This window comes from Carettochelys insculpta, chromosome 5, assembly GCF_033958435.1.
Source record: "Carettochelys insculpta isolate YL-2023 chromosome 5, ASM3395843v1, whole genome shotgun sequence".
In the NCBI taxonomy this organism is placed as follows: domain Eukaryota; kingdom Metazoa; phylum Chordata; order Testudines; family Carettochelyidae; genus Carettochelys; species Carettochelys insculpta.
Window position 1 is genome coordinate 85,023,384 of NC_134141.1, and position 26,026 is coordinate 85,049,409.

At 40.6% G+C, this 26,026-nt stretch overlaps 1 protein-coding gene across 2 annotated transcripts; it reads right to left on the bottom strand.

The window, feature by feature from the left end:
* Positions 1-2: 2 nt before the first annotated feature.
* GFM2 (GTP dependent ribosome recycling factor mitochondrial 2) lies at positions 3-25,894 on the bottom strand. 2 transcript variants are annotated; one of them, XM_074995431.1, is made up of 21 exons: positions 25,687-25,894; positions 24,910-24,999; positions 24,190-24,277; positions 22,721-22,766; positions 21,980-22,077; positions 19,853-19,978; positions 16,998-17,086; positions 14,594-14,682; positions 14,234-14,294; positions 13,822-14,007; positions 12,556-12,636; positions 11,681-11,829; positions 10,211-10,351; positions 10,021-10,120; positions 8,906-9,095; positions 6,026-6,102; positions 5,034-5,172; positions 4,676-4,861; positions 2,496-2,611; positions 585-767; positions 3-140 (listed from the first exon to the last, which is right to left on the bottom strand). In XM_074995431.1, the coding sequence occupies exons 2-21, from the start codon at positions 24,970-24,972 to the stop codon at positions 15-17; spliced, it is 2,334 nt and encodes a 777-aa protein (XP_074851532.1). In that variant the 5' UTR covers positions 24,973-24,999; positions 25,687-25,894; the 3' UTR covers positions 3-14. The 2 variants fall into 2 exon arrangements, with proteins under 2 accessions (XP_074851532.1, XP_074851531.1); XM_074995430.1 differs by lacking the exon at positions 25,687-25,894 and adding an exon at positions 25,478-25,680.
* Between the last annotated feature and the right edge of the window lie 132 nt (positions 25,895-26,026).

Below are 26,026 nucleotides of genomic sequence, written 5' to 3' on the forward strand. Positions count from 1 at the left end.
ATGGAATAAAGTGATCACACCAACCTACTCTTCTGAAGCAATGCATTTTGATCCTGAATAGTCATGGCTTGGTAACTGGCTAGTTCCAATGTAAAAGTTGCTGAACCTGATGTTGAAGAACGCAGAACTGTTGAGTAGCCCTAGACAAAAGAAAAGAAAATTAAATATAATTACTATAATCAGTATATGGTTGGGTGGAGATGAAGGCGCCTTTCTACCCTGGTTTAATTTACTACAGTGTGATTCAGCTGGGGAAAAAGACTATCAAGAATAACACAAAGTATATAGTTAAACTTTTTAATGTATACTTTTTTCCCCCACATTGTGTCTAAAATGAAATACCGATATTCCCAATATTAAAACAGAAACGAGTGTTGGTTCAGCATGTTTATGAGGGAGACATTTTTTCATAGCTATATGAACCACACTTCATCTTCGGGGATCTGAATCCAGACCTGCAGCAAAATTAAAAATTCCACTTCTTGGCTTCATCATGTGAAAACTACTATAAATATCAGCAAGAATCAGAAGAGAGCAGAGTACTCTTTTTTAACTTTGCTTTCACCATTAATGTGGCCACATACCATCATTTCTGCCAGTGGAACAGCTGCAATCACTACTTTGTTATCTTGACGACTTTGGATTTCCTGAATGCTGCCTCTCCTCTGTGCAAGATCACCAAGCACTGCACTGAGATGATCTTCGCTCACTGTAATTTCCAGATTCATTAAGGGTTCCAGCAGTTGTTTACTGGCTTTCTTCAAAGCCTTAAGAAATAAAAATAAAAAGTTACCCTTACTCCCTTTTATAAAATAAAATTCTTCTATGATATGGACTATATAATGTAACTAACCTCTATTTGTACTCCCTACATTCCAGGATGTACGCCCCAATGAAAAGTATTAGAGGAAAAGGGAACCTATGCCATCCCAGTAAGCGCACATGCATACACACCCTTCCTTTCTCTACAAATGAGCTAGAGATGACAGCAATTTGTTCTAAGAGGCCAGCCATGACCTCCCAAAGTTAAGAATTTCTTGATTCAAAGAGAACAGAACATGGTGACATGAAATCATGGCAATTGCAATTTCATATGTTAAAGGATATAACCAAAATGGAAGGCTTTAAAGGTTAAAAAAGCAAGATGCAAATTAGTAGTTCAGTATCTCACTTTGGAATAAAATCAGATTGACACAGAGCCTGCGACCAAGAGGGACAAAAACATTTTGATAAGGAAAAAATACAAGAGACGGGAGCTTAGTTAAGTCAGGAATGCAACTGACTTCACTGTATACAACAACCCATATATATTATATAGAAACTCCAACTCTTAAATAATTCAACACAGGTATCAGAGGGGTGGCGGTGTTAGTCTGTATCAACAAAATGAGAAGTCCTAGGGTACTTTTTAGACCAACAGATCTTTGGAGCATAAGCTTTTGTGAGCAAAGACCCACTTTGTCAGGTGCATGCATGCATCTGACGAAGTGCATCTTTGCTCACGAAAGCTTATGCTCCAAAGATCTGCTGGTCTATGAAGTGCCACAGGGCTTCTCATAGTTAATTCAACACAGAAAATACTACTTGAAAGAACCTAAGCCACAAAGGTGAGTGTATATTTGCACAGTGCAATTCACAGTAATCTAGGGGCCCCAGAAAAGGTGTTCAATTCCAAACAATTTACACTATTTTATTTTATACAGTACCTATATGCTATGTATCTAAAATAGTCTGCCCCATGCCCCAAAAAAATCCTATTACTGCTGTGACTGGAGGCAAACGTGTAGTACCCTCTAATACTCACTCAGTTTTAAGCACTAGAGCCAATTTCACCAAGAATAAATTGCAAAGCCCATAAACAAAAACTCATTTTTCAGCTGGCAGTAACTATCTAATCACTATATACAAAGCTGGGAAGTGGTACATGTCACTGTTGACAGCAAAGACGTGCACAAAACTAGTACAACATACAGAATCGATTTTTAATGTTAATAAGAAAAATTCTAATAAATGTTTAAATTAGTAATGTGCAGAGAAAGCAGAAGCTGCAGGGAATCCACTCCAGAAATCTGATGGAGAATAAAGACAAATAGCATGACACTACATACAAAGAGAGCATACATCTTAAATCTTTGCAAAATGTAATACAGAAGTATCACAAAAACTGCCAACAGAACATGTTGATAACACACTAATATTCCTGAGATAAACAAGAAAATAATGTTCTAAACTGAACAACTGAAGACCTATCCTGTACACCTTGACAAGTTTAAATATTTTGCTGGAAACTACCTGACTAGGTTGACAATCAAAATTCTGAAGGACATCAAACAAGGAACAAAGGAAGATGCAAGACATTCCTTATGTTCTGAGAGTGGTATATGTTTCTGTACAAGCTTTGTACACACCCCTGCCAAACTCATATGGACTGGATTTTTGTCTAATTCACCAACGATCATATTGTCCCATGGAGCTGCATTGTAGTTGCATTGTACCTTTTGCATACAACGAGAAACACAAGCAGAAATCATAGCCAGGGAAGTTTCAGAGTGCACAGTCATTGAATACACCGTCACTGCTACATCCTGGAGCGGGAATCCCAGGAGTGGTCCTAGACAGAGAACAATTTGTTAGCATTATATTTCATTTTGTTTTTTGCATTAAGTTATGGAAAATGTATTTTGGATTTAACTCAAAGGGTCTGTCATCTTCTCTGGCCTACTTCATAGTAGGGCAAGTCTTATTCCATGCTCCAAGAATGATCATATCACTGTCCAACTTTGCCAAAATGGGGCAGACAGACAAACCATAATGTAGAATTGTGTTTTATTATCTATTAGTCAACATTACAAGCAATGTGTGTTAGAATTAGGTCTCTGATATTCCTGGAGTGTATTAGTCCACTTTGTTTCTACACATTAATCTTACAAAATAAAATTAAAAATCATTTTCAGAATAGACTTGACTGCTAAGTGTCTTCATAGAAAGATAACATTTAATTATGATCAAAGATATAATGAATTCTTGTTAATCCAAACTAGAGGTACCACCATAGAACTTTTTTCCATAAATTGTTATAACAGCAAAGGGAAGACGGTGACTTCCTGATCCAATTGTATGTTCCAACCCTCTTTGAGTGAGGTCAGCTGCTCCCATGGCACCACTTTCTCCCCTTCTCAAATCCTGAAAAGCTTTCTTAGCAGAACAGCGACTTGTGTGGGACAGTAGGCAGGCATCCATAATAGGTGAGCATGTGGCTTGAAAAACTCCTCATCCTATTCTACCTCGCCCTAACCCCCCTACCCCCAAGACACACACACACACACACACACACACACACACACACACACACACACACACACACACACACACACACACACACACACACACACACACACTCCTCCTCCCCCCCCAGAAGAGGTATACCCAGGTCACCTTTTCATCAACTCCATTTGAGGGGACATATGCATGAGGCTGTCAGGGATCAGAACTAACATGTTACTAATATGGGTGGAGTGAGGAGTGAATCCTGTCCTCCTGACAGTATCAGAATATTATGGGGAAACCACAATGTTTTCCATCCAGGAGTTTCTCTCCCCTTACATTTTAGTACAGCAACTACTACTAATACAACCCATGGCTTTTACTACAGCAATGAGCAGTCTGGCCATGTTTTTAACTTAGACAGTAATAGCTTGTTGTTTGGTGATGTCAAGAGATAGTTAGTAACAAAACAAAACACTAATAATCAAGCTGTACAGTATGTCTGACTAGTCTGAGGCCTTATCCATATTTGGATTTCTGATGAATATCATTTGCAGGAACTCAGTTGATTGCCATCTGGGCAGTGGACTGGATTTCACTCAGTGACTCAGCCTTCATTAACCCTCTCTCACATTCTCTCCATTTGTGCTCTGCTCTCTTTCGCATTATGACTGCTGTACTCAATATCCCATTATTTCTTATTTCCCCCTCTACCTCATGCTGCTCTTTCACTCCGTTTCCTGCTTTGCATTTTCCCTGTGCTGAACCAAGTATTTTAGCAGCATAGAGAAAATGATTGGAACCTCAAAGCTTTGATGTGCTGGCCAAGGAGGTTTCTAGAGACTTGGCTTTCTGTTAACTTCAGAGAGAGAGTGAAACACCAGCCAACACCACAACCACAGAATGAAGTTATGCATCAGTTTAATACTTTTTTAAAAAAAATCTGTATTGTGCAGTTAGACAAAGCTTTTTTATACCTTTATATTTTAAAACCTAGAAAACAAGTCGCATAACACATTTTCTTGATTGCTTCCCATTGCACAGCATTCTCTGTCACACTATGAAAAATATCCATGACAAAATCTTAGCCTTTACTAATAGCACTCACACTATGTACTTTCTTTTGTGAAATTTTATTCAAATTCATACAAAAGCGTCAAGCAGTCCTGCAGCATCTTAAATGCTAACATTTATTAAGTAATAACAGAGTGATAGCCATGCTAGTCTATATACTATCAAAACAAAAAAGCAGTCCAGTAGCACTTTAAAGACTAACAAAATAATTTAGTAGGTGATGAACTTTCGTGGGACAGATCCACTTCTTCAGATCAGTAATGAGCTTTCAGATACCTACAGACTAACATGGCTACCCCCGATACAAAAAATATGGCTATCATGGTGGTGCCTTTACCTTGAAGATATGAATTATTAATTCCATTTTCTATAGCTTCCTGAATGTCTTTTTGAAGTGGTTCAATGAAATTGTTGGCATATTCAATGAGTGGTGTTACTGATGGTCTCTCTCCTACCCAGGGTCTTACGCCCAGCTCTGCGGTCACCATGTGCCGTTTATCCCCTATTGTTCTGTCCAATGTATCTGTAGTAAGATGAAGCACATACCTCAGAAACAGTTTATATGCCCCACGTGTCATTTAAAAGTTAATGTTAAATTAGTGACATCACGAGAAGACCATTTAATAATGAGTAAGTAAACAAGTTGCAAGGACAGAAAACTAATATTCCCTGTATTCCCTTTTTATTTTTTTTACCTGTAGCTTCGGCTGAGTTTAGGATGGTTTCTCTATATGCTATCTGAAGAGGTCCTAGATAGGTCTCAATGCCATATTCCCGTTTGATTCGGTCATGAATAATCTCAATGTGGAGCTCTCCCATGCCACAGAGAATAGTCTAGTTAAAGAAGTGAGAGAAAAAAAAGTGAACACTCACCCTCATACTTGTTGCAGACACAGATAGGAGCTTTTGAGGTGCACTATTTACATTAGCAACTGGCTTGTAAGTACTGTGTTGTTCACATTTTAAAAAATTAAAATTCCATAAACAGACCAGATACTACACGTGACCAAGAAAACTTTAGGTATTGGGTGATCTGGCATAAAAACAACTTAAGTGATAACTGTTGCTGATGCTATTTCAAAAAACAGGCCACCCTACGTTAGTCTTCCAATTTAAAAACTATTTGACCTGACTTTTGGGGGGAGTGGGAGGGGGGAACTGATAAGAAATAAGCTATTTACAGAGCACAAGCAAGGAAGATGAGACAATCTCACTCCCTTCGTAAATAGTGGGACCATATCTCCCCATCTCAAATACAGGGCAGGGAGATATATGAGGGGAGGGGCAGCTCCTCCAAGACCCAGGGAGCCAGGAAAGAGGTGGCAACTGCCGGCACTCCCGGGGAGCCCTAGGGAAGTGGCAGGTGCCAATGCTCCCTCAGCCAGGGGGAAGTGTGGGGGGGCGGGGGGAACAACAACTGTGAAGGTCCAAATATAGGACAATTCGTCCCTTTTAAAAATTCAGTCAGGATGCCTTTTTGGCATCCCAAGTACAGTACGGATGGTCACTCTATTCACAAGTCGTTGACAGGGTTTCATTTTTGTCTGATCTGATACACAGTATTTTTAATGTGAACAAAATGTATCCTGCTTTTCACCAAAGCAGCTCAGAGTGCTACAATAACTGGCTATAACTATAGGAATTAGAGAATTAAGGCTTCAGTAAACAATGCATTAGCAAATCTTACTTGTCCAGTGTCAGGATCTAGCTTCACTTTCAAACTTGGATCTTCACGCTGAAGGCAGTTCAAGGCATTTTCCAAGTCTGTGTACAAAATATCAAATTTTTCTCTATGTGAAAAAGATATTAGTAACTTGTGACTAGCTAGGAGTAGTGATGTGAAATGTTCACCCACAGGGTCAGGTCTGTCCTCAGTCCAAATCGGTGCTATTGTAGGGTCTTACAAAAAAAATGATTTTGGCCATAAAATCCAGACACTAGAAATCAACTCTAGCCTGAGAGAATTAGGGCCCCACCAGATTCATGGTGCATTTTGGTCACAGGATTTTAAATATAATAAATTTCATGATTTCAGTTGTTTACATCTGAAATTTTTATGGTGATGTAACTGTGGGGCTTCTGATTCAAATAGAAGTTGAGGGGCAGTCACAAAAGTTATGGTTGGGGGTTTGCAGTACAGCTACCCTTGCTTCAGTGATACTGCTGGCTGTGGCACTGCCTTCAGAGATGGGCAGTTGGCTGGGATCCCGGCTCTGAAGGCAAAGCCCCTGCCAGCAGCAGTGTAAAAGTAAAGTTGGTACAGTAGTGACAACCTTACTTCTATGTTGCTGCTGGCAGGGCTCTGCATTCAGAGCTGTGCACCCAGCTAATAGCCATTGCTCTCCAGGCACCCAGTTCTGAAGGCAAGCAAGGGTAGCAATATCACAGTCCTCCTAAAATAATCCTGCAGTGATTCTGCAACTCCCTTTTGGGCCAGGATCCCCAATTTGAGAAATGCTGGTCTCCCCCAAACAGTCTGTATTCCAGGGTAAAAAAGCACGCAAGATCAGATTTCATGATTGGGGGCGGGAAGGGATACCAGATTTCAATGTCCGTGACATGCTTTTCATGGCCATGAATTTGTTAGGGCTCTCAAGATAACTCTCAATCTCAGATTCTCTCCAGTTATTGGAGGCATTTAACACTAGATTAAGTGCTTTGGTAACTAAACAAGTTGTTTTTTTCACTTGACACACAAAGCCTAACCATATTGAGGCTGCCTTTACAAGAAAAGTATAGAACTGTAGCTTGCCTCCTTTCAAAATAATGGGTTCTTGAGCTACTCAAGGGGTAATGAAGTAACTGATGTTTGACAAAAGGCATTTTTAGACCTTTTTAAAAGAAATATTTTGCACTTCTCAGAGAATCCGAAAGCACTTTAACATAAAGGGGAAATATCCCCAATTCACAGATGGGGAACTGAAAGAATGATTTGCCTCTGGTTTCAATGAGAGTCAGCTGTGGAGTTCAATATACAAACTAGGTATGTCTCCTGACTCCCCATCCTCTGTTCTGACCACTAGAACACTGCAACTCCAAAAATAAAGTAATAAATAGTTTTGGCTTGTCGAGAGGCCATTGAGTCCAGCCCCCTGCCCCAATGGGTCTATGCACTTTACAATCTTTGGAAAAATCCTACAATCAAAGGATCACTATCCAGACAATTCACAATCCTGCATCCTTTCCCTCCAACTCCAGAAGAATCCAGACCAGCTGAATATGCTGCAAGTCCTGACAGTAAAGAAATCTAGGCTCCACTGGGCTAAGGAGAGAGAAAAGAGGGTTTTCAGAAGTACAGACCCAAAGCTGCCCATCAGGTTCTCTGAATGATGTCTATGAAAGTAAAAAGACCAGTGCAATGTTCTGTGGATGAATAGTGGTAAATGACGTCCAGACGAAGACCACAAGGAAGCAGAGCTTACTGGAGAAAGTACCCAGAGTTGGAAATGTATTTTAAATTCAAACACATCTCATGTACTACAATTCTCAGCAAGAGGCAGGATACCACAAAGATAACTGTGCAAGTGGGACTGGACAACAGAATACAGAAACGCCGCCCCTCCCCTCCATAAATGAGCTAAGAAACAGTCATCTAATTCAGTGTTTCTCAAAGTGGAGTCTGTGGAATCCTGGGGGTCCCTGATAGTATTCTAGGGGGTTCTTAAGCCCCCAGTGGAAAAACTCCTCCCCATCCCTTCCAGTGCTCCTTCACGCCAAGGAACTGCCAGCATGAAACAGGCCCTGGAAGGGACAGGGAGGAGCGGGAACCAGAAGTGGATGGCAATGTCTCTGTGGCCACTGGGGAGGGGGAGATGGGAGGAAGAGGGCATGCCAAAGAGATCTCAGCATGCCACCTCCCGCAGCTTCCATTAGCTGGGGACTGGAGCCAAATGTGAGCTGCATACAGAGCATGTGCAGAGATCCCCAGACCTCCCAGCATAGAAGCTGCTGCCAGAGGGATGAGCCAGCAAAGAGCCAAATGAGTGACGTGCTGCTCACTCCTCCAGCCCAGAACCTGCACCCAAACTGTCTCAGATCCCACACCTCCACCTGCTCCCCAACCTTTGCCCCAGCCCACAGCCCATACTGAGCAACCATTCCCACACCCAAACTCTCTCCCAAAGCCTGCAGTCTCCCACACCCTAAACTCCCTGTCCCAGCCTTGTGAAAGTGAGTAAGGGTGGAGAAGAGTGCAAAGAGGACTGACTGGGGACGGGGCGTCAGAGAAGAGGTGGAGGGCAGAGACGTAGCCTCAGGGGAGCGGACAGGGCAGAACGGGAAGACTTGGGGATCCATGTAAATTTTAAAATCAAAATGGAGGTCTCTAGTTTGCTAAAGTTTGAGAACTGCCGATCTAATGTTTAGAAGTGGCCAAAAAAATTGCAGAAGAGTCAGTAGCAAAGTACACTCACGTTATAGAACTTAGCACTCACCAAAAATTAAGCGCCTTAACATGTTACTGATTCATATGTGCAATTCAATTACGTTAACTGTTTGCTTGTGCACAGATGAAGAGGCTGGCCTAGCAGAACTCTAAAACTGTAGCTGTGTAGAATCTGTGTAGTACCTGGTTGTTTGGCCACCGAAGGTGGTTCTATTGTACAAAAGAAGACAGGCTCAGGGATCTCTACACCAGCCAACAAAAGGCCGTCTACTTCACTGAAACTGCCAGGCTTTCTGCCAACCTCTCTTCCAGCTCGATGGGCTGCAGTCACAGCACAGGCTTTGGATGAAACAATGGTGTCTCCAGTGGCACTCTAAAGTACACCAAACATCAAACACCACATCAGGTTGTCTGCAAATAAATGTTTTTAATGCTCTTCATAACATACATTATTATAAAACTGCTTTGCATAATTATGTATGCACACAGTTCAGAAGGCTATGAGTCTGTTCAACTGCAGATCAATGTTAATACTTTTGCTATGCCAAAGAAATTGCATTGTTATAAGACCTATCATACAGAAAACTGAGACAAGAGACCAACTACGTTTATTCAAAATAACTGAAATGAAATGAATATTTTATAATAATCACAATTAAAGAAATATTTGAAACTAAAAGAAAACAAGACAAACAAACTCATACTTGTGTGGAACTAGCTTTTCATACAACTCTCTTGAGCAGTGTTCCCAAATGGTGTTCCACAGAACCCTGGGATTCCGGGAAGTGCAAATAAGGGTTTCATAAAAAAGTTCCATTACAATAGATGACGCCTCTGTGGCTCCCTGCCTTGCCACCGAGAGACTTAAACTAATTGTAATTGGTTTAATGGCAGCAGGGATCCACTCATTAAACCAACTGAATTTAGTTCCATTATTTCAGTGGCAGCAGGGAGACACACAGCACCCCCTCACTCGCCCCACTACCCAAGGAGCCACACCACTCAGGTGGGTGTTGCTCAGATCACTCCCACCAGCGGAACTACTCCATACCAGCCTTCCTTCTGCTGGGCGTGCGTGGCTGCCCGGCATAGGCTCCCCAGCCAGCGCCACGAATGGTTTAGTCATGGGGGCTGATTTAGGGCTGAGGCAGGTTAATCCTGGGGCTCGGGAGCAGGTTTGTGGGATGGGGGCAGGTAAAGCCTGGGAATGGGGTTCTACAAAATTCGAGTTTAAAAGGGTACTATGGCCAAATAAAATTGGGACACATGGCTCTTGAAAATTAAATGTCTTCCCTTACCTGTTTTAGCCCAACAGTTAGTGCAATATTGCCAGCCATTAGAGACGGTATTTCTATTTGCTGGTCAGCAAAAGGAAGCAGAAGGCGACTCATTCTCTCTCTGAAAATGAATTACTCATGTTGTTATCTACTACTCAAATACAAATGACAATGCTTCAGTGAACATAGCTCTCAGCTCACTCCTACTCACGTGCAATTTTTGTTGATGTTATATACAGCTGATTGAGGTTTCACTGTGCCTGAGTAAATGCGTATAAAAACTAGTGGCCCACGTTGTTTATCATGAAGAACTTTAAATGCCAGGGCGCACAAGTCATCTTTGTACCATGGCCTGCAAAAGAGAAGCAACAAATCAGAAGAGCATACAAACCATACAACTCATTAAACAAAACACCAAAAAAAAAGACATCTTAGGTCCAGGGTTAGCTATATTTCCCCTCATTTAAGATACTGGATATTTGGTATTTGTAAATATTAACTTAGAGAGTCAGGTGGCTTATTTTAAACAGTGCATACATTTACACAATTGGGATTACTCAAGTAATCCCAACAGTAAAAATAGTTGTGCTGAAATATGATGTAAATCTCCCTATTGGGCTTTGCAGATGTATGGTGAACATCAGATAATTTCACCTCAGGAAAGTAAGAACAGAAGAGGGCTCATACAAGGCCTCTGTGCTGTGCAGGGAATTGTTTTTGAGTACTGTGGGCTACTTCATGATAGAAGCAATCTCTAGCTAGGCAACATTGAGAAGAAGAATTCCCCAATTCAAAAGCATCAAACACAGAAGACCATGAAATAATAATTCACATGTATGGGTTTTAAATGCACTTAGCTTTGAGAATATCCAATAATTCATTCTGACAAACACAGTTCAGGGGATGGGTTGCCTATAAAACTCCCCACCCCAACCAACATTTAAAAAAAAAAAATCAACTAGAGAAATACACAGGTAAAAGACTTTGACTTGATTTTCAGCTTCATTACAGGTTGAACCTCTCTAGTCTGGCACCCTTGGGACCTAATGGTGCCAAATGAGAGAATATGCCTGACAATGGAAGGTCAATATCATATAGGAGCTTGCCAACAATTCCACTGCTTACAGAGCTGTTAGAAGAGGTTTGGGGTAAGATGAAACTAAACAACAGCGCATAACACTGAGAGCCAGGACTGGTGGCTTACTTTACAGGACCACGTGAAACTTGACCACGCTCAGGATACATGGTCATCCAGCTAACTAAAATCATGCTGGATTACAGATGTTGCTGGATGAGAGTGTGCCGGACTAGAGAGACTCAAATACGCTGAATAAACTGGCAAGACATCTAACCTCTTGGTGTCTCAATTTCCAAACCTAAATAAATGGAGAATATTTACCCACCTTTGCAAAATACCTGGATCCACAAATGAAAGTTAGTTTACTACTGTAGATTATGATTAAAGAGGTTTTGCAGACAAAAATATACACAGATTGTTTGGATAGCACTAACCAAAGTAGCCTCAATAGATGGATACATGGATAAAAGCCTTTAGTAAGCACTTTTAAAAATGTATCCTGATTTTGGAAAATATATCAAACAATTCTACAGTTTCTCTTTGTCATTTCATAAACTCATTTCCCCGAACAGTTAAGTTATTTGATCTTTTTATTACACTTACAGAAAATCATAGGAACGCTCATCAGGTGCAGGTAAGTACATAGTGATGGCATCCAGTAAAGGCTGTACCCCTTTATTCTTCAATGAGCTTCCACAGAACACAGGTACTGCTTTCTGAGCCAGTGTTATTCTACGGACAGCAGACTGTAACTGCAGATAGTAGAGAAGATGTGTGTGAATATGATCAATTCACATATTTATGATTTAGTCTTTAAAAAAATTAACACAGGAGAGCAGTGAGAAAAATTAAGACAATTCCAGAAATCCTCCATATGTAGGACTTCCACTGATGGGAAGCTGTGGCAGTGTTGGTAATGTGGTAGACAATATTGACCTCCTGTGGTTCAGCAAATTCTTTCATTTGGTACCGTTCAGATCCCAAGGGTGCCGGACTAGAGATGTTCAACCTGTACTGCAGTCTTCATATAAAAGCGTTTGATAAATTCACAGCACTTTAATAACAATCTAAACTGGCATTTTGTTTTGGTACCAAAACAAAAGGAAGCTATGTGGGGAAGCAAATCTTATGAGGACGTGTGACTTACAGACAGTTATGATCGCTTACATCTGAAATATGAACGTTTTTTAGCACTGGGCAATAGAGAATGCACACGTGCTGCATCACATAAACCATATGCACAACAGAAAAAATACAATCTGAATGAGATCAAGTGAAAGCATACAGTCCTAGTAACTGTTCAAAAATGAGAAGTCCTGTGGCACCTTATAGACCAACATATTTTGGAGCATAAGCTTTCATGGGGAAAGACCTACTTCATCAGATGCATCAGGTACCACAGGACTTCTCGTTGTTTTTGCAGATCCAGCTAACAGGGCTACCCCTCTAATACCAGTAACTGTACAGTAAAGACGTACCTTATCAGCTGGTACTAAGTCAAAATTTTCACTAAAATCTCCTAGGACCAGCTCAGCAAATTCATCATCCAGATCTGCTACCTGCAAGAGAAAATACGTCTATGTTATCTGTGACTGGACTATCGCATTGCTGGCTCATCAATATCAGCTATCTGGACCAGAAAACTGATGGAGAAACAAGCTTTTGCAAATATGGGAAATTAGGGATTCAAAGTCTACCAAATGTAATTTGGTACCTTTGGTAAACAACAAGAGCTGACAAAATTAGCTAACGCTGATGAAATCAGAGCTATTGAGAAGCTGATTTGGAATAAAAGGGATTTTACTTCAGAAAATAAGTTCAGCTTTAGATACATTGTTGAAAACAATGTTTCCTTACATTACAGAAAATGTTAATTTATAACAAAAAGATACTTTAGCATGTTACCAAATTAAAAGACTAAAGAAACCTGCTTCTTTATGAAGTAAAAACATTGAATAATAAATGTACATTAAATGCTAGAGTGTCCAGGTTGCCAATCTGCATGCTCCACCAAAACACAACCACTAGGTAGTACCAACTTTTTCAGACCCTTTTAGGTACTTATAAGGATTTCAGAGGATTATCTTGGGAATGAACCCACAATGGGGGGAAAAAAGGAGAGTTACAGGGGAAAACAGGTCTTCAAGAAGGGAAAACTGCAAGTTTACCTAAAGTTGCTGGACAAACATGTTAGAGCCACAGACAATGCACATTCCGTGATCTCTCAGCCTGAAAAATTCCAGCCAAACCGTAACACCTGTGAAGGGATCAATTAGAATACATGCTTCACAGATGCAAAGGATTATACTCCCTCTACTGGCTAACAGGCTCCCTGCCTCCCACCTATCCTATGGCTGGGGCTGTCCAGGTGCAGGATGAAAAAAAAACCCAACAAAAGTATCAAAACATTTTAAAAATGCAAAGTTATCCAATCAAACAATATTACTGATCCACTAATTCTTACTCATGAACGAGCTTGGCCAAGTTATTTAATCTTTCTGTACTGCAGTTTTGTCACCCCCTACATTGTACTCCCTTTTGTTACACAGGATACTAAAGTGATCACTTCTGCTTATGCTCAAGTCAGCAGCAGTTTTGTCACTGTCTTTGGTCAGAGTAGGATTGGGACATAATTCCTGAAGTGCTTTGAAATCATCTGAGAGAAGTAAAGCAGTGTAAATATATAGAGTATTTTAAAAGCTAATATTGTTGAGTACATTACATATTTACTTTAGAAACTTTACTTGTTCTATTAAGGCATTTCTGGCATCTCTGGCTTCCTTTAACAATTCCTGATCATCGGTTTCCGTCAAAGGTTTTTGCTCAAAAACTCTTCCATCATCCAGACTAGATGTGGGGTTCCAAATAATTTGCTCCTTGGTTACTAGATCAATTACTCCTTTAAACGTCTTGGCCTCACCAATTGGCAACTGTAAAGAGAAAGGAAAATTACTCAGTTACAAAACATTAATATGAAGATAAATCTTGCCACATGCAGATTTGATTAACAATAAAATTTGTTAACGCTGTCAATAATGAGTACTGAATTGTTATTTATATGCTACTTCCATTCTATGTATGTATTTATAACAGTTTGTTGTGCTTGTTTATATAAAAACAATAAAAATAAAGTCATAAACATACTTCTTAGTTTACCTGTAGAAGCAAAGGTTTGGTCCTCAACTTTTGCTTGATGCTCTCAACAGCATAAGTAAAACTATATAAAAAGTTGTTAAAATGAAAGTTACCCAATTTTAATGATATTCATCCATTTGCTCATGGGTTTAATATTTCTTATTTACTGCAAAACTAGCTCCACAGATAAATATATGTATATATATTGAATAGGATTTAGCATTATAATGTTTTACTGGCCATCCCCACTCCAGTATTTTCAACTCTACTTCATAAAATGTACTGCTTCATTATAACTAGAAATAGCCTCCCAAGCCAGTCCCATCAAGTACTTATCCTTTCTAAATAAATACATACATACAATTAAAATGTTTTCTGTACCTTGCCCCATTTTTGTCCATCTTATTTAAATAACAAATTCGCGGTATATAATGCCTGTCTGCTTGTCTCCATACCGTTAGTGTCTGTGCCTAAAGCAAAACAACAAAAAACATCAAAATGCTTGTCCTCGTGGCTACATGGCAATACACTCAAGTTCGAAACCTTGAAACCCAGATGCATTTCTCCTTTCAAAATCTTGCTGCCATGCCACAAAGACAGTGAGTTGAGCATATGCAGGGGCTGCACTGAACTGCATGACCACTACTCCTTGATGGGGTCTAGAATGAGCTCTCTCCCATCCAGTTTTCTCAAAGCTGGAAGGAATGATGGTGCCCCAGACTGAGGCCTATAGGATGACAGAGATAATATGAGGAAGGAATGGCAGCAATCTAAGGCTATGTCTAGATTGCAAGCTTCTGTTGGGAGCCCCAAGGTCTCCCAACAGAAGTCTGACGCTCTGGGAGTCTTTTGCCAAACCTCCCAGTCATCCTCGAGGAGGAAGGGATGTGTCAGGCAGAGGGGGTTTTCCTGACATTCGGATCCATGTGGATGGGCCACATGTTGGGAAAGCCTCTCCCAACAGAGCTGTCAACAGGAGATACGCAAATACATTGCACTATTTGCATATCTTTTGCCGACAATTCTCAGAAATTTAGACAAAGCCTCAGTGATGTGAAGGATTTCTTGAAGGATAAAACCTACTAAGTATACACACTATAAACATTATTGCTAAAATGTAAACGGCACATAAATTAAACAACTGTATAGCTTCGGATAAGCCACCGATTTTTACTGCAAGTGGACGAGCGTAACGGAAGCAATCAATACAACTTGCACGTTCCAGGACATTTCTAATAGCTATTTTTTATAAAATGAAATTAAATCTGGTATATTAGAAATAGTTGAGATACAGACATCTAATCTCTTACTACATGGAGGTAGTTAAACACCAGTGTCCCACGTATTAGTATATTAACAGAACTCTTAGCTCTATTTCTCTTCTAAAAATCAAAGTGTCCCTCCAACATGGCAACACATAAGCGATGTCTACACTAGAGTTTTGTCCACAAAATGCTGGTTTTGTGGACAAAACTCAAGCATCCACCTTAGAAACGTGTTCAGTTGATAGTAAATTGACATAACGCGGCACTTTTGTTGACAGCCTTCTGCCTCTCCCACATGAGGCAGAACGCCTTTCTCTACAGAATCTGTCAACCAAAAGACTGCAAAGATGCTCCACGGGGCCCTCTGTTGACAGGCAGGGCTTCCAGGTCATCAGGCAGCCTTGTCTGCCTTGCTTCTGGTTGACCATTCTGTTGAGAGAGTGGCTGGGCAGTCCAGCCACTTTGTTGACAGAGTGGATCATTTTTTTGATCCGCTTTGCTGTCTGGCCACCATTTGTTGAAAGATATCTTCTGACAGTAACTTCTATCTACAAATCGCTGTAGTGTAGACATAGAGGGTGCCACACAGGAAACTCAAATTCAGATGTGTCCCCCAAACTTTTGGGTTCTGATCTGATGGTCAAACTAGACACTCTAGGAGGGACCTGGAGAACCTCCAAGGAGAAATAGCATTCTGGCTGAGCACTAAACAAATTCTTGCAGATACATTTTGAGAGAATTAACAGCTACTTATTTCTTCCCACATATGAAACCAGCAAAACACTCTTAATAATCTCAATCTTTATATTTGTTATGAAGTCGACTCCGCTGGCTTGGCCACATCCACAGGATGAACGATGGAAGGATTCCAAAAGACATCCTGTATGGTGAGCTAGCCTCTGGCAAAAGACCTCCCGGACGCCCCCAGTTGTGTTACAAAGATGTCTGCAAGAGAGATCTCAGAGAGGTAGACGTCGAGCTGGACAACTGGGAAGAACTAGCAGACGACCGCAGCAGATGGAGGCAGGGGTTACACAAGGGCCTTCAGAAGGGCGAGCTGAAGATCAGACAACTAGCAGAGGAGAAACGAGCGCACAGAAAGCACAATAAGGACTTGCCAGACACCCACTACATCTGCAAGAGATGCAGCAAGGACTGTCACTCTTGTGTGGGTCTTTATAGTCACAATAGACGCTGTAAATGAAGTCCTCAATTGAAACTTTAAAGGGCGCGATCCATAGTCTGCGCAGACTGAAGGATGCCTACTACTACCACTGGGTGAAAACATTTATTTTTGCTGTCATCAGGAGCAAGAAACCTCTCAATAACACAGAAAATTATAATTCCTAGATGAAATCAGATCCCAAATTTAAGCAGTCAGCTACCTGAAATCAAATTTTGATTGCCTGAAATCAACGGAGCATAAACACAGGAACACAGAACAGGACCTCACAGGAAACTACCTCAGCCAATTTTAAGTCATTACATGTGGCACAATCTTCAACTGGATTAATTTTTACCTCCACGCCTGCTGAAGCATCAAACACAGCCACTGCACTATCCAGCACTCTCAGAGAACGTTCAACTTCCACCGTAAAGTCCACATGACCTAGATAATTTTTATAATAGAGAAAGACATAATTCAAACAAGTAAAAAGTATGTTAGATATAACATTTTTCCACCATTTTACAATGGCAACACTAAGATTATAAAAATGCTCACACCCAGAGCTATGGGCTCAAAAATACTAGTTACAGAAACATAGATATAAAGGTTCCTGAGAGCTCATTGAGTTTGGTCCCCATGCTGAGGTAGAACCAAGCATATACTTACGCCCTCCAGACAGGTGCTGTTCCAAACTGGTCTTAAAAACCTCCAGTGACAGAGAATGCACAACCTCCCTTGATAATCTGCTTCAGTATTTACCTATCTTTATAGGTATTTTTTCCACTTTATACCTAACCTACATCTCCCTTTCTGCACTTCTAAGCATATTACTTAATGTCCCACCTTCATGGAAAACAACTGATCACCATCTTACTTGTAACAGTCCTTTACATGCCTGAAGAAAGTTTTCATTCCTCCCCTTCCCCCAGTCGTCTTTTCTCCATTCAACTCATGCCCAGTATTTACCACCTTTCCTTTTTAAATCAAGTTTTCTGACCCTTTTATGGGTTTTGTATCTTTCTCCTGAGCAATCTCCAATTTACTCACATCTTTTTTAAAGAGTGGCCACGAGAGCAGGACATTGTTTTTCCAACTAAAGCCTCACCAGTTAGAAGCAGACAAGAGAACTGCCTCCAGCCTTACATATGACATTCCTGTTCCTTACACATTGCATTAATTCACCCCAGAACAATAGCCACTTTTGCAACAACACCCTGTTGGCTTATATTCAATTTCTAATCCACTTAGGTCCTTTATAGCACTATTATTGCTTTGCAAGTTGTCTCCATTTTTGTTATACATTTGAGTTTTTCCCCTTCCAAAGTGTAGTACTTTGTATGCCTTAGTTGAATTGTAGCTTTTGAAGGATAGGTTCAGAATTATCTAGACAAACTGGAAAAATGGTCTGAGGTAAACAGCATGAAGTTGAATAAGGATAAATGCAAAGTACTCCACTTAGGAAGAAACCATCAGCTACATACATACATACAGAATGGGAAGCAACTGTCTAGGAAGGAGTACTGTGGAAAGGGACTTAGGGGTCATAGTGGACAACAAACTAAATATATGAGTCAACAGCGTGATGCTGTTGCCAAAAAAAGCAAACATGATTCTAGGGTGTATTAACAGAAGTGTCGTAAGCAAGACACAAGAAGTCATTCTTCCGCTCTACTCAGCACTCATTAGGCCTCAACTGGAGTATTGTGTCCAGTTCTGGGCACCACATTTCAACAAAAATGTGGAGAAACTGGAAAAGGTCCAAAGAAGAGCAACAAGAATGATTAAAGGTCTAGACAACATGAGCTATGAGGGAAGACTGAAAGAACTGGACTTAGTTTAGAAAAGAGAAGATTTAGAGGGGACATGATAGCAGTTTTCAAGTACCTCAAAGAAGGTTACATGGAAGAGGGAGAAAAATTGTTCTCCTTGGCCTCTGAGGATACGACAAGGAACAATGGGCTTAAATTGCAGCAAGGGAGGTTTAGATTAAACATTAAGAAAAACTTCCTAGAGGTCAGGGTGGTTAAACACTGGAATAAGTTACCTAGGGAGGTTGTGGACTCTCCAGCACTGGAGATATTTAAGACCAGGTTAGACGGACAACTATCGGGGATGATTTAGATGGTGTTTGGTCCTGCCAAGAGGGCAGGGAACTGGATTCAATGACCTCGAGGTCCCTTTCATTTCTAGTGTTCTATGATTCTACCTTGCCGATTTAAGATGAATTGTTCAGATCGTCAAGGTTGTTTTGAACTCTAATCCTGTCCTCTACTGTGCTTGCAATCCCTCCCAGCTTGGTATCATCCTCACATTTTATAAGAGCATTCCTGATTCCATTATTCTAGTCATTAATGAAAATACTAAACAATACCTTTTCTGATATCAAAGTTAGGCTGTCTGGTCTACAATCTCTCAAGTCATCTTTGTTTCCCATTTTAAACATAATTATACTTGTTCTTCTCCAGTCCTGTAAGAACTCCCCAATCATCCTTGTGTGTTACTGAAAAAAAAGCTTTCGCACCACTCTTCAAAGAGAAACAACCGAGCTGGTTTTATATTCAAATGCGGCACATTAACACATGGTTTAAATCGTGATGGGAACTTTCTGAGTCACTATAGGGGCTCATCTGCATACTTGGCTCAATCTAATTCTTGACCTTTCCCCGCCACCCCTCCACTCTCTGATTTGCTCACCTTGATTATCTTTTTTCTTATTTGTCCTCCGTGCTTACTGTTTTTGGTTCTCTGTGCCTTACATATTGAGTCTGTTCTGGTCTGGCTATGGTTTGAAGAAGTGGGTCTGTCCCACGAAAGCTCACCTAATAAATCATTTTGCTAGTCTTTAAAGTGCTACTTGACTGCTTTTTGTTTTGATAGTGCATAGACTAGCACGGCTCCCTCTCTGTTACCAATCATCATTGAGTTTGAGAAGAAAATTGTTAATGGTTCCAAAATTGCTTCAGCCGATTCCATCAGTATCCTTGAATGTATTTCATCAGCCTTTGTCGACAGGAATACATCTAAACAGTCTTTAACCTGATCTTTGTAAAACCATAGCTACAGTGGGGTCCAGCAGCCAATCAAGTGAGACCTCTGAGACTGCACAAAACTTTAAAACCAAGATTGACTTTCTAAGCTACCTCAGCCAAACTACTTCTTCCTACCACTAGCAACAGAAAGCCTTACAAAACTTGCAAAAGACAGTACCTGGTGTGTCAATAAGGTTGATTCTATAGCCCTTCCAATCAAAAGTAACAGCAGCAGACTGAATGGTAATACCACGTTCCCGCTCTTGTACCATGAAATCCGTCACTGTGTCCCCGTCATCAACATCTAATCAGTATTAACACATGCACAATTTCAGGTTGGTACATAACTTCACATTTTGAATTATCTTGCATGGACCAAAGTAAAAAGGGTTATTTCTCCTAGTCCTTATCTGTTCTGTACTTCCAAGCCATGAACATTGCTTCTGATTCAGCAAATAGAATGATAAGGCTATTGGTAATGTCCACTAATTTCCAAAGAGGAGGAATTTCATTAACAATAAAAGACTCTACTAAACCTCCCACTCTTCACTCATGACTGGCTCCCCAGCTGTGGTAGAAGACTACTGACTGCAGCCAAGAAGCGGTAAAGGAGAAAGGGGCAGCAAAGGTACATTTGTGTCACCTTTTTGTTCACTCTCCACAGTGTTGTGGATTGATATGGGCTGGTTTGTGCTCTCCCAACTCTTATACAACATTAAAACAGTCTCAGAGCTACTTTACATTGTGTTGGCAGATAGCCCATAACAGGGTCCAGCAGCTGGAACTCACCAAAGCACAGCGGTACTCCTGCTGCACACCTTTCCCATAAAATACTGTCAAGGCCACACAAGGCACCTGTGTGGAACCAGCTACATCAGGTTCTCACTACATGGGGAATCCCAGGTCTGGGATGATCATCCAATTCTATTTATTCAGTCTTTCTTGCTTCTATTTGCTTCTTTAATATACTATTATAAAATACTCCCAGAAGAAGTCAAAACACTGACACACATCTTTATTCCCTTTTCTAAATATTAATTTCCTTTATACTGAGTTCCTCGCCTCAAATGCCTCCTAGTTTATAATTAGAATGCTGACCTCTCTCATAATGAGAATTTCAGACATCACCCTACATAAACATAGGAAAGAGAATTCAGCTTTCTAATTTAAAAATTCCAGTAGTGTTTTGGTAGCATACCTGATAAATTCTCAACCCCTTCAGAGCTGCCAACAACATGGCTTTTGCTACTGAAGAGTCACTGTGCAAAATTTAAATAGCAAGACAGAACTGAACCGTGAACGGAACACACTATTACAAAAAGGAATATCACTTGGGGTATTTATTATATGCAATCTGATCACTATTTATTTTAATGTTTTAAAATAAATATTAAAAGGCGTTTTTGGTAAATACTGCAAAAGGGGCAGCACTTCTTTCCAAAACAAGTGTGTCAGAACATTCAGCCACTCCAGAGATCCCAGTTACTGAACATTCATGAATGCTTCATTTTTATAGCATCCATGGATGGGGTTCTGTGACACGCCTGTTAACATGCGCAGTACAGAACTCATAAACATGGGGGATTGGAGCGTGAAGTAAGCTACATGTGCATCACCCCACTCTTGAGCTTTTCCAAAACTGAACTAATCCAAGAGCGAGGCAATGCCTTGGGAGCCTGTCTAAACAGCTTCTCTGGGCTGCCCTAAGGGCAACATGTGCTGCCCAGAAATTGTACTGCAGTCTGGCCTCCATCATGCCCCTTAGTTCCAGGCTTACAAATAAAGCAGCCTCTGTTTCAGTTCCTGTGCAAGGAAAATCCTTTCCTGGGCAGATACTGGGCTTTTAGGGACTTTTTATACCCCTCTGTCCCTGTTATGTAGCATGCTGGAGCAGAATGGAGGCTCTCACTAGCACTTCCATCTGGGTTAGGCTAGAATATTCTGTGAACAATGCAATACATAAAGCAGGGAGGTCCTGAAATCTGAAGTTAGCCTAAATGAAAGCTGTTTAAGAATTAAAAAATGAGAACCTGCTAACATTTGTTATATGCAGATATTGACATTGAAGGATCCTATTGCAAATAAATGTCTGCTATATTGATATTGAAGAATCCTAGAAATCCACAGACCAAACAAATAAAACCCCACATTATACATTATCGTACATAGTAGAATATACATTGTACTCTTCTTGTATTTCAGTATAATGTGTGACAAATTATATTTTGTACAACATATTCTACAGGACAACCTCTCATTTTATATTAGTTTTTAAAGCGACTAAAATAACAGCAGCAATTCTGACCTCCCAGTGCTCTTGTGTACCCAGAATAATATAACATTCTCTCTGTTGTTGTAGTTTTCCCCGCATCAATGTGAGCCATGATGCCAATGTTACGGATTCTGCATAAAACAAGGAGATATTTAATGTAACTGTTTCTTCACTCAGCAGTACTGTGATTCTGATCACATACATGACTTCACGATCAACACTCACAGCTACCTTTTTCCCCATTCACTGTACGAATGAGGTAGTTAGTGCACAACTACAACAGCTATACACATAACATTTTGATGTAAAAATACATTAGAAATACAGCCCTGGGTTTTCTTCCACATCGGCATTAATCAACCATTTTCAAAACAGATAGGCACAATACTGAGATTTAAAAACCAGAGAACACTTATTTATACCAAAGTTTATATAACGATGATATGTACTGGAATCAGAGACAATAGAAAGGAAGAGTGCATGCCGTTAGATTCTCACTAGGAAACATGACTTCCAATGTGTTCTGATTTGGTAGCAATTCGGTATAAACATTGACCTTTCTACGATGGCTTCAGTCCAGGGCCCACCAAAGTCAATGGAAAAACTCCCATTCTGAAAACCCCTCCACAATTGGTTTCTGCCTCCTTAGATTTAGTGATGGAATACATCCCCAATTCCCCATTAAAAAAGTGCAATTTAGAGCACAAGCAGAATGAAGCAGTAATCCCGTGAAAGCCATTGCTCACATACAGAAAATAAACCGGCCGCACTTACTTAGATATAGGAGGAGTAATGATGGAACGCAAAGACTTGACATCTCCTATCGTCAAAAAAAAAAAGTCAAAACTTAAATTCCCAACATATGAATGAAACCTGGGTCTCATAACTGCCACCTAGCACACAACAATCAATACTTTGTCTTGTATCTGACACCCCTTTAACACACCCCACAGCGTACTGCTTTTCTCCCAACTCCATTGTGCTGTTAGCTTATATTCAGTCTGAGACCCACTACACTCTTCAGATCCTTTTGGCAATATTGCCTAGTCAGTTATTTCCCAAAATTTGATTCTTCATTTCTAAGAGCAGTACCTTACACTTGCCTTTGTCAAATTTCATTCTGCTGATTTCCAACCAATACTTCAACGTCAAGGTAATTTTGAATTCTGATCCTTTATTCTAAAAGGCTTGTAACACACCTCAATTTGGAGTCATCTTTTAAGTTTTATAAGCATACTCTCTACTCCATTACCCAAATCCTTAATGAAAATATTGAATAACACTGGACCGCAATAGATGTGTCCTCCCCATCTAACAACACATTTAAATGACTTTTTCTTTTTACAGAAAATTTAGATCAGCCCCCTTTAACAAAGATTCAATACTGAAAACTGTCCTTCAGAGAGTTAAGACTCTCTCTGAGTAGGGATCCCTATCTCTCTTCACATGCTACAAACACAAAGCAAATTCTGATATTACTAGCCATTCTATCTTTACTGGGTATTTCAAAAGGCCTGGACTCTAAAACACTTAAACCATAGTTTGATTCTATTTTGTTTTTTGCTAAGGAATTTACATTTTCCTTTTCTGACTTCTATTATGCAGTGCCTCACTGCTGTGCCCTGAGCCTCTTCTCTATTCTTTTTCTGCTTGATATATCAAATGTTGGCCATGTCTACACTAGCCCCAAACTTCGAAATGGCCATGTAAAGTTTACTAATGAAGTTTACTAAGTTTACTAATGAAGCGCAGAAATACATATTCAGCGCTTCATTAGCATGCGGGCGGCCACGGCACTTTGAAATTGATGCGGATCGCCGCCGCACGGCTCATCCAGATGGGTCTCCTTTTCAAAAGGACCCCAGCTACTTCGAAGTCCCCTTATTCCCACCTGCTCACAAGAATAAGGGGACTTCAAAGTAGGCGGGGTCCTTTCGAAAAGGAGCCCTGTCTGAACGAGCCGCGCGGCAGCGAGCCACGTCAATCTCAAAGTGTCGCGGCCATCCGCATGCTAATGAGGCGCTGACTATGTATTTCTGCGCTTCATTAGTAAACTTCGAAATGGCCATTTACATGGCCATTTCGAAGTTTGGGGCTAGTGTAGACATAGCCATTACAATCTTATTGTTCTATAATTATTGTACATAATTGAGTATAATTTAGGTTTTCTTTTTTAATTTTATTTCCACTACGTATAAATGAAATGCACTTTTGGAAAAATTCTAAATATTTTAAAGTATTACCTGGTGGAAAGTTGTAATTTCTTTGACCACACTCTTGTGATTTTAGTCTTTTTATAATGATTGTTCTTGGCCACCTACAGTACATACACTTTAAGAAAAAAAGTAGTTAATCTCTAGAAATACTTTTTTGGAAACTGTGGCAACTTCTTACACTATCTTTTCCCTAAAACAAATATTAATTATATCTGGAGCAATAGATGTGTAAATAAATTTCAATACACTATCACATAAGTTATTCTAAATAATGATAGTTGAATACTTGCAGACATCTCAGTATTACCTGCTAGGGTCAAAAAGACCAAAAAAAAAAATCCAAACTCAACAGAATTTGTAAAACGTAATGACAACACACGGCAAAGTCAAAGACTAAACTGAAATCAACAAAAATAGTCAGTAATAGTATTTAAACAGATACTAACAATGAGATAAAATGGTATGCTGGACCTCCCCGGAATTACACTGATAAACCAAAACATTTACAGAAAATACGCATACAAAAACCCATCTACCTATTTCTGAGCTTTCCCACAGACTATAACAACCTGTTTTGATATTTAAAACAAAATGCAAATTAAACTTCATTCCAGACATTAAAATACTGATAGATGTTCAGATTGGCCCAAATATCCCATTTTGCTTCAAAAGAAAATACTAAGCAACTGCTCACCAGAAAATAAAAATCCGAGGGGGAGGAGAACCCAAAAGAAAACAAACCCTTACCTGACTGCAGAAAGTTGATGTTTTCAGGACAGTCACTGATAATTTCCTTGGAACTCTCAACATTATTGCTCTGATGTCGACAGCTGCACCCTGCCAATATAAGCAAAAAAAGATCAGGATCCAAATTAAATACCTGAACTGTTTCAAGTCAATGGAAAAACTCTCACTAGCCTAAATGGGAAATTGCACGGGGCCACATTTTAACAGGAACATAGAGCAGAACCTCAAAAGTTACAAACATCGCAGCTCGAACTGACTAGTCAAATCGCGTACCTCATTTGGAACCAGAAGTCCCCGATCAGGGAGCAGCAGAGAGGAAAAGCCATACTACACTGAACATAGATTACTTAACAAAATAAAACACAACAGCAACTTTATTCTGCATGGTAAAGTTCAAAGCTGCATTAAGCCAATGTTCAGTTCTAAACAGCCATAACGCTTTGTTGAGAGGTATGAGCCCTTCAGCGACACAGACAACCCCCATTCCTGAGGTGCTGGTTGCGGAGGTTCCAGTGCAGAGTAGTGCCAATGGATGCACACGCAAGAAGGAAAACATGCCCGTGCTTACTCTGTAATCACTGCTGTAGTCAGTTCAAAAGCGCGGGCCAGATGCTGGCCCGATTGGCCCTTGAATCTCCCGGACTGTTCTCTGAGTACGTCCGAGGGCAATATGGGTTGACAGCAACAACGAAACGCCAGTTCAAGTTTTCAGTAGCAGAAAAGGATCCTCGCCCCCCACGTCCGGCGTCCCCATTTCGACCTCCGGGAAGCTCTTACCCAACTTCCAGACCCCGGCAACAGCTTCCTTCCGGTTCCCGTTACTCTCCGCCGCGCCACCTCCAAAACACCCCCACGCCAGGCCCGAGAACACCTGTGACAAGAAAGCGCCTTCCCAGATTGCGCAGCGCCGCCGCAGCCTCCCTCACTCCGGCCAGCCCCGCTCACCCCTGTCCCCGAGTTCCGGGACCCCGCGTGAAGGTTCCAGCGGGCCTTGCCGGCGACTCAGCTGCCCCGTCACGATTCAGGCCTTTTTTTGGACACATCGATGCGGGCAGAAAGGTGACGAGTAACGATTTCCTACAGGAAGAACGAGAATGCCGGGGGCGGAAGTGGTTCC

Bases quoted from the DNA above. Each gene is read 5' to 3' on its own strand.
- GFM2 (XM_074995431.1), bottom strand. From the start codon at position 24,972: ATGTTGAGAGTTCCAAGGAAATTATCAGTGACTGTCCTGAAAACATCA. The intron at 14,295-14,593 runs GTACAGAAAACA...CTTTTTATATAG, and splicing joins ATGGACAAAAATGGGGCAAG to TTTTACTTATGCTGTTGAGA. The intron at 14,008-14,233 runs GTAAACTAAGAA...TTCTCTTTACAG, and splicing joins CCAAACCTTTGCTTCTACAG to TTGCCAATTGGTGAGGCCAA.